A 16,855-nucleotide genomic window follows, 5' to 3' on the forward strand; every position below is an offset into this window, starting at 1 on the left:
GTGAAGACAGGGAGCTGTCCTAGAGCGGAGTGACAAACAGGCCAGGGGTTCCAGAGGTGTTCATTGAGAGCCCTCCCGTTTCACCTCCAGCCCCTCTCCTTTCTTTACACCATCTGGCCTGCTTCATGCTATTGGCCTCCGCTTGGCTTTTACATGTCTTCTGGAGTGCCTTGTTTTCTCGGACTTGCAGGCCATTGTATGTGTACTCCTTGGTGTGGAAGCCCCGCGCCCTCACCCCCAACACACACATCCTTGCTTATCCTTCAGGGAGGTGCCCTGTCCTCTGGGAACCTTCTCTTCCCTGAGCCACACACTCCTGTTCTAGGACTCTCACACCTCTATTCCAGCCCCAGTCCCATCGTGTGAGCCCCACGAGCCTGGTCACTGCTGAGTCCTCCATACCTGAAATGGTAACGTCAGTATGATAAGTATTTGTTGGATCAATGAACAAAGAACAAAGGACTTAGTTTCCCCAGCTACAAAATGAGGTCAGTTAAAATGTAAGTCAGATCCTGGCACTCCTATGCTCACAATGCCATGGCATTTCACTGTAGGGAAAGCCAGTCATCCCACTGGCCTCAAGACACCAGTATACGGGCCTTGCCTCATCTCTAACCACATGTCTTCTGGCTCACTGCTCTCTAGTCCCACAGCTGTTTCTCCTGCCCTAGGACATTTGCATTGGTCATTCCATCTTCCAAACACTGTTCGCTTAGACTTCTGTATCTCCTTCTTCAGGTTTGTTTGTTTGTTTGTTTTAGCATTTTTTTTCTTTTTAAAGATTTATTTATTTGTTTATTTGAAAGAGAGAGAAAGAGAGCTCACACCTGGCTGGGGCATAGGGGCAGAGGGAGAGGGACAGAGAGAAACCAAAGTAGACTCCCCACTGAGCCCAGAGCCTGATACAGTGTTTGATTGCACAACCTTGAGATCACGACCTGAGCTGAAACCAAGAGTCAGGTGCTTAACCAGCTGAGCCACTCGGGCACCCCTCTTTCTTCAGGTTTTTTTTTTTTGTTAATTAATTTATTTTTTATTTATTTTCAGCATAACAGTATTCATTATTTTTGCACCACACCCAGTGCTCCATGCAATCCGTGCCCTCTATAATGCCCACCACCTGGTTTTCTTCAGATTTTTAACTGAACTGTCACTTCAGTGAGATCAACCCTAAGTCCCCCCCCTTTTTTTTTTGAAGATTTTATTTATTTATTTGACAGACAGAAATCACAAGTAGGCAGAGAGGCAGGCAGAGAGAGAGAGGAGGAAGCAGGCTCCCCGATGAGCAGAGAGCCCGATGCGGGGCTCGATCCCAGGACCCTGGGATCATGACCTTAGCCGAAGGCAGAAGCTTTAACCGCTAAGCCACCCAGGCACCCCCCCTTCTTTTAAGTACAACTTTCCCCCAATTTCCTGTGCCATTCTCTGCTTTATTTTCCTCATTCACTGTATTACCAGGCAACATTTATACTTCTCTTATTTTTGTGTTGTTTTTTTCCTACCCTGGAATCTGAGACATAAGAGTTTTGTCTGGTTCATTGCTGAAACGCCCAACACCTTGAAGAATGTATAGCTTAGAGTAGGCCTACAGAAATACCAGTTGAGTCAAAATGAACGATAATGCCTGTTCTCTTTTAGTCCATGCAACAATATGAGGGAAAGCGAGACGTGTTGTCCAAATGTAATGTTACAGAAGCTTCTGTATTGAATCGTATGTTGTACACCTGAAGCTAATGTAACATTGTGTGCCAATTAGACACACCCCAAATTTTTTTTTTTAAATCATTACAAAAGCTTCTTAGAGCCAGTGGCTTCAAGTTACCCTTTTGTGTCTTCCCACAGAAGGTGTTCAGGTGGTTGAGCTTTCTCAAGTTGTTCCAATCATACTGGCTGTCGTCATTGACATTCTAACTCTTTGACTTTCTCCCATGAAGCTGGGGCTCACGGTGTGGTTTATTTGCATGATCGGTTTGAAGTAATGGCTTGTAGACCAAAGATTCTGCCAGACAAAACAGGACTTGTAGAAATGGACTACTTTCCTTTCATGCAAATGAATAAACCTCTTGGCTTTAGCTAAAGATCACTTCCCTGTACGATTTTTATTTTTAGGGCCTAAGAAGCAAAGGAGCTATTTGTGATTCCAGCTGCCTTTCTGGCCTTCGATTTCCAGCAGTAGGACTCTTGCCTTTTACTTCAGTACAGGCCAGTGAGTGATGGGATCAGCCTTACAGTGCCTTTATCTGAGTCTCAGCCTTGAGGAGTGATGTTCTTCTGAGAAGTCCATTCCCTCCTAAATTGTTTTTTGACACTTGAGAAATTTACTCTGGTGTGCCTTTTGTCAACAGTTCAGGCTCTCATCTTTTCAGCCCAGCTGTACATAATAGTTTCCCTAGCTTGGATCCTGACCCCTTCCCTCTCTCTCTCAACTCATCATCACCACCATTTGAAAAACTTCAGTTTGGGTAAAATTTGAAGTATAATATCACTGGCTGTGTAGTTTTTAAAGCCAGATAGCTTCTTGTGTGAGGTCACTGTCTTTGTCAGTGGAGTTTTTTTCTGTCTTGCCAGTCACGTCGTGAGAATCAGCACGCACCTCATGCATATGATGGTGGCCAGTATACTTCCTCACTTTTTTTTTTTTACTTTTTAAGATTTTATTTATTTACTTGACAGACAGAGATCACAAGTAGGCAGAGAGGCAGGCAGAGAGACGGGGGGGAAGCAGGCTCCCCGCTGAGCAGAGAGCCCAATGTGGGGCTCGATCCCAGGACCCTGAGATCCTGAGCCAAAGGCAAAGGCAGAGGCTTAAACCACTGAGACACCCAGGCGCCTCCCTCACTTTGTTAACAGAGTTCTCAAACAGACAAAAAAAAAGGTGAAACAGATGTACAGTAACAACCCGCAGCCTAGACTCGGGCGTTAACAGCTTCCTTTCCTTGCTCTGTGACCTCTCAATCCATATGTCTGTTTGCATGCCAGTCAATACACATTTTTTTGAGGCATAAAAGAACACTTAACCCATAGATGTTTCAGCATATCTGAACTAGTGTTCAGTATTGGTCACCAAACCAATTTTTTCTTTAATCTGTAGCATTGAATTACTTTACTGTTTGTCTCCCAGATGAATATAAGCTCAGTGAAGGGAGTTACATTCATGCTTGCTCCATTTAATGATGTGTCCTCAGCTCTTCCCAAGTTGTTTTCTGGCTCATAGTAAGTGCTCAATAAATGTGCTACTGATAAAAAAATAAATAATAAAAATTTGAAAATTTTTAAAAATAAAATGAAAATAAATAAATGTGCCGTTGAGTGAATTGACAGTACTTGGAAACCCATGATGTTAAGATTTTACAGCTCTCCATCACTGATTGGTTTCCCTTCTTCCCACCTTTAGTTTTGTGACCTAGATTGGAAAGATATGTTAGTTTATCAATTAAATAAATATTTCTTGAACACCAACACTTAGTAAGCCTGAGCTAGTTTCTGGACCAGAGTGATGAGCTGCCTTGGGTAGTGATTCATCCCATGAAGAACAGGCTTTAGGGTTGGAACTTTTGTGCAAAGAGCCTGATGCTGGAGTAGTTTAGGCATGGCCTCTGCTGCTTGGTAACGTAGATCTGCCTACCTGTGGAATCAATCATACCAGTTAATTAAGCATTTCCCATTGGCTTAGTCAGTCATGCACGCAAAAAGAATTTGCTCAATTTCCTACTACGCTCTGGGAGTCAGTATAAAACATGGTTCCATCTCAAAGAACGTATAGGCTGTCTTGGAGATAATAATGTGTGAAAGGGACTGTAACTCTTCATGATCTAAGAGGAGCCCTACTTATCTCAGTGTCAGAAAGTGAGGGAATCCCTCAACCAGGATGAATGGAGCTGAGCCTTCAGGGAAGGAGGAGGTGAGAGACATGCCAGCATAAGAGAAGATGGCAAGCATACATGACAAGCTCCGAGTAGGTCGTCATGGAGCAGAAGTGTCAGGGTGTGACCCAAAATGAAGCCAGAATGACAGGTTGGCTGGCCATGCTTCATCCTGGAGGAGGTGAAGATTTTCAGCCAGAAACTACCGCAGTTCCATGTTTGTTGCAAAGAATGCCCTGTCGGGCAGCACACAGGCTGTGCCAGATGGAGCAGGGAGCAGAAAGGAGGAAGGGCAAGGCTGAAGGTAGAAAGAGCACTCAGGGGACGCCTGGGTGGCTCAGTTGGTTAAGCAGCTGCCTTCGGCTCAGGTCATGATCCCAGCGTCCTGGGATCGAGTCCCACATCGGGCTCCTTGCTCGGCAGGGAGTCTGCTTCTCCCTCTGCCTCTGCCTGCCATTCTGTCTGCCTGTGTTCACGCTCTCTCTCTCTCTCTGACAAATAAATAAAAAAAATAAAATAAAAATAAAAATAAAAATGTTTAAGAAAGAGCACTCAGAAATCCACTGCAGAAGTGACAGGAGCATGATGGTCTGCACTACAAGTGGATTTTGATAGTCAAGAACTAGAAATGTCCTAAACGTCTTCTAGGGTGGACTAATCAGGATTTCTGTCTTGTAGACTCGGTCAAAAGGGTCGTTGACTTTTGTCCCTCAGAGTTGTTGAAACCAGCTTTGGGTTGAGCTGGATTCGGGCTAGCAGGATCTTTACTATCTCCCTCTCTTGGCTTTGTATTTCTCTGGTTCGGCGCCCTTCTCACGTGGGCACACAGATGACGTCTGCAGCTCCCAACTTCCACCCTGCCAATGTGGTGACTGTAACAGAGACACCCTGACCTCAAAAGTAGCTCTGACTAGTCTTGGAGCAGCTATGATTGGTGGGTCTTGGATCATACCATAGTCACAAAGAGTTTCTATATCATATGCCCACCCTTGGACGAGGATGGAGTGGGGGCAGCCGAGGGGTCAGGACTGGCACCAGTCCAGCCACCTGAATGAAACAGAATCGCATGGCCTGTGAGAAGTGTGGTTCCATAAAGCATTGCTGGCAGTCCAGAACCATGGGGCATCCCAGCTGATGGAAGGAATTAATGCACTGAAATACTGTACTAGTTAACAAGCAGTGATGAGCTGTGGTGTATTAACCCCAAAGATGCCTGTGGTGTATTTGTAAGTGAAAAAAGGTTTACAAAGGAGTAGGTATAGTAGGATCCAGTTTTGATTTGAGTATTTATTTTTAAAAAATCCATGGGTTGCTTGGGTGGCTCAGTCAGTTAAGCCTCTGACTCTTGATTAGGCTCAGATCATGATCTTGGGGTCCTGGGATCAAGCCCCATGTCAGGGCGGGGGCGGGGGCGGGGAAATCCATTCTCAGCAGGGAGTCTACTTGAGGATTTTCTCTCTGTCTCTCCCTCTGCCCCTACACACTCCCACATGTGCTCCCCCCAAAATAAGTTACTAAATCTTATTTAAAAATCTAGTAATAATGGTTATTTCTAGGTGATAGATGATCTATTATTTTTCTTACATCTTTTTCTATTGTCTGGAAAAAAGTTTTACCCAGAGGATCTATTTCTGTTATAATTGGAAAACCTAAATAAGTAATCATTTGAATAGGGCAAAAGAAAACTGAGCTGTTGCGGAAGTCTCAGCAAGAATCCATGAGGCCAGTACTAAGAAAGGTGCGGAGGAGGGAGAGGGTTAAGATTCAGGGAAGCTGACATCCTCAGGACTGGGTGAGGGCTAAGGAGAGGAGCCCAGGGTGGCTTTGGGGTTTCTGGCCCTGGTGATCTGCTGGTGTGGGGATCCCCACCACAGTAGGGCCGGCTGTGGTTAAGGTCAGCAGACTACCTATTAAAATGAATATTTGCACTTTTTGGTGCAAGCGCTTGGGACTTAGTGATGGAATGGCAGACCTCAGAGGTTCAGGTGCTAAGAGAAGGATCAATTTGACTTAATAAATTTTTTAAGGGGTTCCTGGGTGGCTCAGTCATTAATCATCTGCCTTTTGCTCAGTTTTTGATCCCAGGTCCTGGGATTGAGCCCCACATGGCGCTCCCTGCTTAGCAGGAAGCCTGCTTCTCCCTCTCCCACTCCCCCTGCTTGTTTTCCCTCTCTTGATGTTTCTCTCTCTCTCTCTCTCTCTCTCTGTCAAATAAATAAATAAAATCTCTAAAAAAATTTTTTTAATTACATTTGAAATGAGGACGCTATTACTGCTTGGTAGAAATTGCATAGACCTCATTTATTAAGTATTTGGTAAGCTCTGTGAGGGCAAAAACTCATCTTGATGTTGTGATCTCTCAGTACCTAGCATTTAACCTGGCTTTTTTTAGAAGGAGTGCTCTAAAATGGTTGTGGTTGAATGAATTATTCAAGCCAAACTCCCAGTAGTTCTTGAAAGAAGTTATTGCTGTAATCTGCTCAGGAAGCTCATCAAGCTGATTTGTAATCATTTGTAAATAGATGCTTCCAAAGTACTTAAAATAATGCTTTTCTCAAAAAAAAAAAAAACCCACAAATGCATGTCCTGGATTATTTTAAGATCACTGTCAATGTTTAGCAAATCCCCCCTTCTGCTTGTCACATGTAAAATGAATCAACGTGGCCCCCCCATGTGTGTAGCATAAGTCACTCAAGAAACTGAACTGATCTTATATACACTCTTCCCTCTGGATCTTTCATGTGTATTTTGGTCCACCTTATAATGTGATTTTCCCACTGAAACATGTTTATCACTATAGTTCACGGAGCCCAGAAGATAAACTATTTGGACGATGAGGCTGTATGTAGGATGCTTTGAGGAGCTTGGACTCTGGGACCAGCTGGTTTGGCTCTAAATCCCCATGTTACCATTTCCTATCATGCCGATCAGGGTAGTCGAAGTGCTCCCCCTGACCCTGCCCCGAATTTACTCACCTCTAGGAACATGTTGAAAGGTTGTCATGAAGATAAAATCAAACAGTCGTGATCAAGAGCTTAGAACCCAACTCTGCACATAGAACTCAAATATTAGCCATATTTAAACAATCCCATTTGTTGATTTCCTGGGACAGTGATTTCCAAATGTGCAGGGTTTCCTGTGTCCCATTTATGATGAAATTTCTAAAGTTTACCTTGACTTGTGAGTACCTTCCCTTTGAAAACCTCCTCGCACAAGTCAACTCTCTGTTCCTGGTCTCAGAGAAAAAAAGACCGCTTGGGCTAGAGTTCAGTCTCTGTGGAAAGGTCCTTTTGGCTAGCGTCAGGACTTTTGACCTACTCTAAGTGATTTTAGGATCATGTGTGTTGAGTCCAGGGCCCTCGGGGACGATGTCAGTAGGCAGGTACCCAGCTGCTGGCCCTCTGCTCGGAAGGAAACCACAGCAGGGCCTGTAGTCACTTCCAAATCACCTGTGGGACAGTTTGCAGCTAAGTGACCCTTCCTGGCACCCCTGCCTAGAGTCCCATGACAGTTTTGGTATCCCCAGGGAAAACACATGGAGGGTGTGACCAGTGCCGGTGAAGGATGGTGGCACAGGTTTCTTCTTTGGTCCTCCTCGGTCCTTACTGGTGCTTACAGGTTGCCCATCCCCCACCTAACACCTCCAGACCAGAGAAAGGAGTGTAAATAAAGTGCTGGCGTGAAAACTCAGGAAAAGAACAGGTGTTTGTGATTGTTCATGAGGTGTCAAAATTGAGTTAGTGCCAAATTACAGTCCTCAAACAGTAGAGGCCCACCAATTCTCACAAGGCGTTGGACTAGACCCTACGCTCTCTCTCAAGCCCTGAGCTACAGGAGTCTTTGACACAAAAATACATGCATATAGCAGTTCTTTTCTTTGGGGGCTTTGACGATTTTTATTTTTAGCTCTAAGTGTATTTCATTTTTTCCACCTGTGACTTTGTTTTTAGGTCATTGAGTCACATTTCACCTTTCTGGAGAAGTGCTCGTCTAAGGACTAGATAACTGAATTTCGGAAACCAATATCTAAAGTATGGAGATTTAGTCACCACATAACATTTTCTGAAGACTAAGAGAAAATGCAGTCTCCAAGTTTAAAGTGTCAGGTTCTGTTTCAGAATTTTCACAGTTAACCCGAAGTTTTGCAAAGCGCTATTTTAAGCTGCCTTGTTGACATTTCGAATGCGCAGGGGCTCTCTTCCCCTCCCTCATCCTCCTTCAAAGCCCCTCACCACCAGCTCCTCAAAAAGAAAGGAAAAGCAACCATTGCCCCTTGTTGGCAGTAGAATTTATTCACTAATTTACTTTCCAGCCAACTGCAGCCATTGCCTCTGGGCACTTGTTCAAAAACGCAGAAATGAAATAACAGATTGGCCAGGCTGAACACAACTCCCCAGTCACAACCCTATTATCTCCTCATTCTGTCACCCCCATTAGGCAGAAGCCCGGGAGACTGGATGGTGATAACACAGTGTTGATGCAGCTCCTTCGTGTCCACAGTTCGCGGCTTTCCGCTGGTGGGGTTCCCTCGTTCGTCTGCGCAAGGGGTGGAGGAGAGTGAGGTCCGGGGCTTCAGGCACCTAGGCCTTTCCACAGGCCTACCCTTGCCCATCTCTAAGGGCTCCTGTGCAGGCCACCTGCCTGGAAATGAGCTCCTGAGTCCTGAGAAAGCCAGAGTCAGACGAAGGAGCCAACTCGCTCTGTGTGCTTACCACCTACCTGCGAAGGAGTACGGTGGAAGCCACATGTGTGGATTTCTCTGAATATCAAGCATCTCTCCATTTAGGTTATTTATAGCTGCTCTATTCAGGGCAGAGTCAAGCAGAGCAGTCGCTTTATTTAATATTGTGGGGCCTCTGCAGGGTCATCTGAAAAACACATTTCTCCGGACAGAGTGAATGTGTAGCGGAGGGCGGTCTCTGTTTCAACTACAGGGGATTGTTTTCTGGTTTTCGCCTTTTTTGTGCAGTTCCTCTTAAAATGATAGGCACAAGAGAGAAATGGGGTTGCTTCCCCACCCCCCTTGACCAACTGTTTAAACAGAGAAGTTTTAGAACTCCCATGATGAGCAATCCAGAAGGAAAATGCCTTTCTCTTCTTGAATAGTCTCTTCTATAGAGTAGACCCGGCTCCTTGGGGTGGGTGGCTTCTTAGGATGGCTCACATCCCAGTGAGTTTCACCTTTCATTCCGTCTTCATTCCCTCCATCTGTTCAGTATAGTTCCATAATTATCTCTCTCATTAGTGAGTCATTCTTAGGGGAGGTGCGGCGTCGAGGTGATGCTGATTGGTTTTGCCCCCAAATTCCCTTTTCCCCAGTGTGCTTCCTGTCGGATGGTGTGGGGCTGCCAACAGCGGCCTCGCCCCCATGGGAACCCTTGATTCAGCCCTGCTCCGGCCATTTATTGGTCAAACCTGGAAGGCAGCATCGCTGTCAGGAGACGTGGCCTTGTGCTGAGCAAATGGGAAGGTGGAGAACACTCATCAGAATGCTGTTTGGACAGCTGCATTTTACAGGGTGGGGGTGGGGTGGGGGCGGGCAGGCTGTCCTGCTCAGCATTTGGTTCAGGTTAATCCGTCCTGGAGACCATTCTCATGTGAGGGTTCTGCTGGGAGTATGTGGGAGTAGGCAGTCCCCTGCCTCACCCTCCCCAGGGAAGAAAGAACCAAAGTCAAATGAGAACATTTAATTGCGTGCATGATGGATTCTGTCAAACATGTAATTGTTGTTTATTCTTGCCGATAAAAATCCTCACTACCCTGTCCTTTCCTTTGCCTCCCAGCTCACACCCCAGACAACAGCTTTTTGGGATTTGTGGTCGAGCAGCACCTAAACTCCAGCGACATTCACCACATCAACGAAATCAAAAGGCAGAACCAGTCCCTTGTGTATGGCAAAGTGGATAGCTTCTGGAAGGTGAGTCAGTCTGTGTGTGCGTCGCTCTCTCCAAAACGAAGCTTGTTGGGTAATTTAATTTAACTTTGATCCAGGGAGTAATCAAGCCAAGTGCCCAGGGCTTAATGGGATCTGCTTAGAAGTAAACAAGGCTGTGTTGGGATTTGGTCGTTCAGCATTTGGGTATCTAATAAAGGCTGTACCTGCTCGTTCGCACAGTGGCTACACAGCAAAGGCCTTCACTCTTTGCTGGAAATGTTACGTTACAGCTTCCTACTGTCCTGTACTTCTGAAAGAAGGGCCCCATGGGGGCGGATATCTTTCTGGAGCACGGCATTGCACGGAGAGCCCTCTGCAGTGTAAGGGTAGGGCAGCACTCTAGGGGTAGCTCTGGGGAGTGTGGTGGGTTTCACATCCTCTTGGCTGCAGTCAGCAACCCCGTACTGGTCAGGGCTGAACTACCAGAGAAAGGAAACCACCCACCCGCCATGGCGGCCTGTAGGCGCTTTACTCCAGGAGATCCTTGACGACACAGTATTCTTGGCCACAGGGAACCTTGAGACGAGGTTCCAAAAAGCATTGGACCTTGGGGCCTCCTGGATGGTTTCCAGAGTCCGTCTGGGGGAGGTACGGTGAGAGGGAGCCAGACTGAAGCGTGACCTGGTGCCCTGACCTCCAGACCTTTTTATTGGGAAGTCTGCCTTTGTATGCCAGTGCCATCATTGTGATTGAGGACGTGTTTACACAGGACACAACAGTCTCCAGGACTTCAAAACATGCCTCTTACAAAACCTGAAAGTAATCACTTTCCGGAATGGTCATGTACAGGTATCTCATGCTGTTATGTCTCCTCTAATGAAGAAGTTAGAAATCCAAGCACTGAGGGAATACAAGTGATGTATGGGGTAAAGAACTTCCTGCTGTTTGTTTTCTGACCCCATGTGCAGAAGAGGAAAAGCCATGCTGCCCTCTCTTTACTAATGCTAAGGATGCCGAGGGGACAATTAAATCAGCCTATTTCCAGGGAAGCTGATTTAATTCCAGGTAACTGTCTTTGCTGTAAACATCTAGAATCCTCTCTTAGTTTAGTACAGTGACTGTCAAAGGAGTACAGTGTCACCTTCAGGGGGCCAGGAGCCAATATTAGTTGCAACGACAGAGGGAGGTGCCCTCGGCTTCCGGGGGCAGAGGTCAAGGATGCTGCTGACAGGACTTCCCCACAACAGAGGATAACCTGGCACAGAAGACGAGCTGTGCCGAGGTTGAGAGAGCTCAGCTGGTAAAGAAGATTTATTTCCTCTGTATATTATTTCGCATTTTCTTCTCTCGAGGAAAATAAAATCAGTCAGGACTCTAAGTGGTTATTTAGGATGTTCCCATGAATTTACACACCTTAGCTTCCTCTGCATCAGAACCTGCCCCGTGTTAACAGACCATCTTTCAGCTGACTTTCAGCCACACAGGTTCAAAAGGACATGCTGGGTGTTCTCATTCTCAGCTCAGGTGTGAAGTGGATGAATCAGGACACTGGTTTTAAGAAGGCATGGGCTTTTGGGGAGGGGGGGGGGAGAAAGAAAGAAAAGGCCTCCCTCCCTTTTCTCCTCCACACCTGCTCAAAGAAAATTGTTTGCATGTCTATGTGGACTTGACCTTGCAATTATATCACTTCTGTTTTGGAACCAAGTGCAGCTTCCTTTTAGGTGCCTCTGGCAGTTTTTCGGTTTCCCTAGAAAAACAAGATAATAAATTGGTTCTGAAACCTTCTTGGTCACCTTTTTTTTGTTGTTGTTGTTGTTGGATAAGGTAATACCACCACTGAAAGAATGGTTTTCTTGATGCCGGTCAGAATCCCGAAGCATTAGTCATGCTGACCCAAGTGATTTGTGGCATGATTCGGAAGTCCCTCTGACACTCTGCAGAGGACCCAGCCTTCCTCTTACTGAGCGTCGTCCAAGTATCACAGAAGGCTGAGTGGCAGCCTGTCTATGTTAGCCTTTGTCCGAATACCCCAAATCTGGAGTGGTCAGTTTTCTGTATCATCATTTCCCAGTATTCTTAGATGAGAAAGGCCCCAAAAGGTGGAAAATTCTGTGAACTTTTTACACGGATTCAGGACATGTCAAACTTCCGGATTCAGGACATGTCAAACTTCTCAACACAGTACAGGATGTGAGAATTGTTGCTTTGTTACAAATATTGTAACATGTGAGAATTGTTACTTGCAACAAAGCCTCCCCGTGATCGTGCACAGAAGACAGGAGGCCATAAGTGGGGTGCCCCTGCGCCCTCATTCCCAGGGTGGCATTCGTCACTGACTTCAGCCAGCAGGAAGCTGTAGATGTTTTTCCTCTCCCTTGCCCCAGTGTCTCTCTACCCAATCTCCTGTGCCTCTGACCTCTTTGGAAAGGGGTGTGACACTGTCCATCTCGGGGGGTTGAGGAATTCAGGGGTGGTGTGTGGGCAGGTGCAGGATTGGAGCTGACCCTCTGGAGAGCTCCTCCTCCCTGAGATTCTAGGACTCTCTGAAATCCTGAAGGTACTTGCTGTGCCGTCAATCCTATTCCATGTCATCTCCTCTTCTGCAGGACTGTCCCCAGCTGCTGGGGCACTCAAGTGGGAGATGCCACCACACACCCCACACCCAATCTTGGCTGATTGGTCCAGAGGGCAGTGTAGCTCTTTGGTGCCTGGCAGCCATGATTCTGGCTCAGGAAACCTCGCAGGATCCGAGAGATCCTTTACGTAGCACTGGAAAACAGAGGGACCGTGAGTCGTGGCGATGGAAATCCGAAGGACAGGTCCAGAGTTGTGAGGAGTCTGAGGCAGAAGCCTCCCAGGAGTGCAAGGATGAGGAGCCGGACTGATGTGGAAAGGGAGAGGCTGCGGTAGAGCGGATGATGGAGCAGAACTGCAGGGAGGAGAGGCGGCCCCTTAGAGAGGTGGGGTGCTGGAGAGGAGCAGGTAGGAAGGAGGACAGACAGAAGCAAACCATGCAAGGTGGGGGGAAAGAGAAAGGAGTGGCCAGAGTTCTGCAAAGCTTTCTTTTTGCAGAAAGACTTTTGTACATCCTTTAATCACACTCTAGTCCCTTGCAGTATCCTGAGTGGTTTCTGTTCCTTGTGGTCCTGTCGGGATATGGGTCTTCCCTACATTGCAGACACCTGTCAGGAAACATGATCTGTTAAGTGTAGAGGCTGTGAAGGAATGGGCTACGTCTTCAGCTCCCCCTAGCTCCACCGCCAGCCAGTTCATGGCAAAGGTACCCTGTAGTCCTGTCCTGCTATAGTGGCACAGTGGAGAGGTGGAAGGGAACCTTCCTGCCAGAATCCCAAAGGCACCAACTCAGGAAGCAGCACTGTCCAAGACCCTTACCATCAAATGAGACTGCTTACGGCCTGATCCCAGGTGCAGAGGTCTGTGTTAGCCGAGGAACCCTTGGGGCTGTGTTCTGGATATCTGCCTCTGGGACAGACTGGATGTGGGCACCCGCTAACATGTGCCTACAAGGAGAGTCTGTCTAGTGTGGCTGAATTCAAAGGTCTTCCACATCCTATTATTAAGATCATGAGAGAATGAAAAATTCGTCAATTTTGTAAAAATAAGACATTTACAAAATTGTGGAAATTAAAGTCAGTTGAAGTCTGGCTTTAACTGAATTTTTTCTATCCATACTTCTTTAAAAACAGCATCTGGAGCATAACCGAATCTTGTAATGATGATGTAGGGTCTGCCTTTTACGTATTTGGGATCCCGTCTTGAAGCCCTTGTTACTTCCTGTTGCGCAATTGCTACGGAAGTAAATGTCTTGAAGGGCTTGCTTTGAGCGCCTCTGGGGCATAAGCATAGCCTCTGAAGGACACGCTGGGGTTCAGACCTGTGCCTGCCAGCTCACCAGCATGTGAGGTGCTTAACTGCCTTGAGCCTCAGGCTCCTGGCCTGTGAAATAGGAGCAGTGACAGCGACCACATAGAGCAGGGCTTCTCAGACTTCCTGTTGCATGTGAATCACCCAGCGTGCTGTGAAAATGCCAATTCTGATGCAGACCTTCTGGGCCGGGGCAGAGACCCTGCATTTCACACAGGTACCCAGGCCATGCCGACATGCTGGTGACAAAAGTGCCCTTCAGGTAGTGTGGTCTTGGCGGGTATGGGATGACATGAGGTGCTTGGCATTGACTCACTGGCCAGCCAGGGAACACATCATTCCTTGTTCCCCATTCCTTTTGCTTTCCTGCTACGCTTGTCAGCAGGCTGCCAACTGTCATGTCTTCGCTACTGATGCGCCTGATTCTGGTGACCCCCTCCACCAAACCCTGGCCCAGTCTCACTTCCTGCTAAGCACATTTGAGGCCTTGTCTTCCAGCCTCTGTGCCTGGCCTCTTAGAATGTGATACACCTGTGGTAAGTGGTGGACCGTGGGAGCCGACAGGTGTGGTCTCTTTCTTATCACCTGCTGTCCTGCGTCGTACCTTGCATGCCTGCTGCACAGTATGGCAGAGTGGTCGAGGACACGCACTGGAGCCAGATGGCCCAGTTTAAGTCCTGTGGCTGCCGTCCGCTGCCTGAGCACCGGCAAGTTCTCTCGGCCTCTTTTTTCATGGAGATGATAGTTAGGTTTCTCCAGTGACTAAGTGAGTTTATATGTTCAAGGTGGTCTGTCTTAACTGTTTGCTGCGATTACGGATATTGTCGCTGGGGCCAGACAGACACAGAGGGGGCTGATGGGAGCATGAGGTAGGAGATAGAGCTGTGAGGAATGGGCAAGTATAGGCCTGCCCAAAGATACTCAGATTCCAGTTTTTGAACTATGTCAGTGGTTGGCAAACTCTGGGTCTCTAGCCAAACCTGGCCCGCCCGCCACCTGTTTCAGTAAACGAAGTTTTGTCAGAATACGGCTACACCGGTTTGTTGCCTGGGGGCTGCTTTTGCTCCAAAATGACATAGCTGTGTCTAAGACTCCAGGAATAGCAAAGCCTGACTTACCATCTGACACTTGACAGGAAGAAGTTTGCCAACCCCAAAATGACACCATGTCCCGGGGAAACCAAGCCTCCCTTGGAGGACTCACTTGGCCAGCAGTCCTGGGCATGGATGTCATCAGGGGTCTTTTAAGCTCATGTCACGGTTCTTGATTATGTTCTGTATGATTGAGACTGGTTGATAAGCAGTGCATGGGAGAATCAAGTGTGACTTCACCAAAATCCCTATTACTCCACAATGAAACCCCCGGGCGCCGAGCCTGGCATTTCTTAATAAGCATTCAGCAAAGGCTCCCACTCGTTGGATGACTAACGGCTGGGGGATAAAAGAGGACGCCCTGTGAACGATTCTCTGAGCCTTTCACAGCCCTCATTTACAGAGGTGGTGGCCGATGCCTTCCGAGGCGGCCTGGCTGCATGCAGCAGCCCTCCTTTGCCATCTTGGTTTACTGGTGAGGAACTGATTCAAAGGAGGTGGAGGGCCTTGGCCGAGGTGCTGCAGCGTGTGACCTGACAAGTCCAGAGCCAGGATCAGAGTTCTGACCTCTGCTCTGGGGCACTTGCCTCCTTGCTGCCCCCCGCTTGACGAGCTGCCCTCAGCCCCTAGCCTGGAGGGTGTTGGTTCCATGTGGAGGGCACGATTCAGAAGCCAGGAAGCAAGGTCTGCCTGAGTCACTTCCATGTGCAGCAGAAGTCCTGGGCAAATATTGGCGTCACAGGTAAAACATTGCTCCCGGCTACGCACCACACAAATGGGGAAATCTAGTCTCCACTGAATTTGGAGAGCTTTTTATCAAGACTTCAAAGATTGTGTGGTTCTAAAGCAACCGCTGAAATGACACCCAGTCCCATAACTACAGGCCAAAGAAATCCAGTACCAGACCTTCCAGAAATGTGATGCAATCTTTCCCCCCTCTCTGTCCCTAACTTCCTAGCCTTCTTATTCTGTTCTCTGTACCCCACTGGCAGCAGCGGCCAGAATGGTCTTTTAAAAAATGTAAATTGGATTATAGTACTCCCTTTTCTCACAACCCTCCAGTGGCATCATTTTAAACTCAGAGCACCTTACATTTATGATGAAATCCAGCCTCCATCAGATGATTTGGGCTCTCTGCAGGCAGGCTGTGTCTGCTGTACATGCACGACTCACCCTCAGCTCCCTGGGCTCTGGCTGTGCAGGGGCCCACACACCGCACTCTCCCTCCGGGGGTCCAGCTGCCATAAGAGCTGCTGCTGGCCCTGGCTTGCCCCAGTGCTAGCCTCCAAGGTGCAGCCTGTCCCTCGAATGCACCCCCAACCAAATGTCACCCCTCTCTGTCTCTGTCACAGCAACTTCTTCCTTTTATGCAATTTTAATCATTTTTCATGCTCATGTATTTCTTTCTGTGTCTGCCTGTCCTTAATTGTTAGGCTCTAAACTCTTTTGAGAGTAGAACTCCTTGATTTTGCTTTACCCATCACGGTGTCTGGCACGTAGTAGGCTCACAGTAACTACTGGGTGCGTGAATCCATCTCCTCTTGGTTTCATTAAATGTAGGTGATCTATCTGGGCCTCCTGAGACAGGACTTGGAATGTGTTTTGCTTTGGGCGCTGCCCTGAGCTCACTGGTCCCAAGACCACAGGATGAAGGGATTTAAGGAAAAGTCTTGATGCTGTATCCGTGTCAGTTATGCACCATACACAGGTGTCAGGAGGTTTTCAAAACCCTAGTGAACTTTTTAGTGAAATTCGGGAAAGAGAATGCCACCCAGGGAGGCTGGCGGCCCGTCTTGGGACCAGCTCCTTCGGCATCTCTGTGATTTAGAAGCAGGCACCTCCAGCCTCCTATTTCCATGCTCATATGCATGAAGGTATTAGTAAAAAGGAATGAATTACTGATCCACACAACACGGCAGACCTCAAAATAGTGCCGAGTACAAGAACTGGTCATAAAACAGAGTCTGTAACTGTGTGATTCTGTTTCTATAAAACTCTGGAAAATGGAGATTAATCCATAGTGACAGGAAGCAGATGGGTGTTTGGCTGGGGAGGGGCGAGAAAGAGAGGGGTGGGCATGGCCGCTATGGTTGATGGTGATGTGATGGGCTCACGATATATCAGTATGCCAGCATGTATCA

The 16,855-nt window shown here is 47.4% G+C and overlaps 1 protein-coding gene and 1 long non-coding RNA gene across 6 annotated transcripts in view; one reads left to right on the plus strand and one right to left on the minus strand.

Moving 5' to 3' along the window:
- MGAT5 (alpha-1,6-mannosylglycoprotein 6-beta-N-acetylglucosaminyltransferase) overlaps positions 1-16,855 on the plus strand; it is a 337,363-nt gene that overhangs the window by 232,590 nt on the left and 87,918 nt on the right. For all 5 annotated transcript variants that reach the window (XM_082689322.1, XM_082689323.1, XM_082689324.1 and 2 more), the window contains one exon: positions 9,647-9,780. In XM_082689322.1, coding sequence (XP_082545448.1) covers positions 9,647-9,780 — 134 coding nt within the window. The remainder of the gene's footprint in view (positions 1-9,646; positions 9,781-16,855) is intronic.
- LOC309844561 lies at positions 2,630-6,433 on the minus strand. The gene is made up of 2 exons (XR_014300759.1): positions 4,416-6,433; positions 2,630-4,179 (listed from the first exon to the last, which is right to left on the minus strand). It is a non-coding gene; the product is annotated as an uncharacterized lncRNA (long non-coding RNA).

Source organism: Mustela nivalis, assembly GCF_964662115.1.
Source record: "Mustela nivalis genome assembly, chromosome: 11".
Classification (NCBI taxonomy): domain Eukaryota; kingdom Metazoa; phylum Chordata; class Mammalia; order Carnivora; family Mustelidae; genus Mustela; species Mustela nivalis.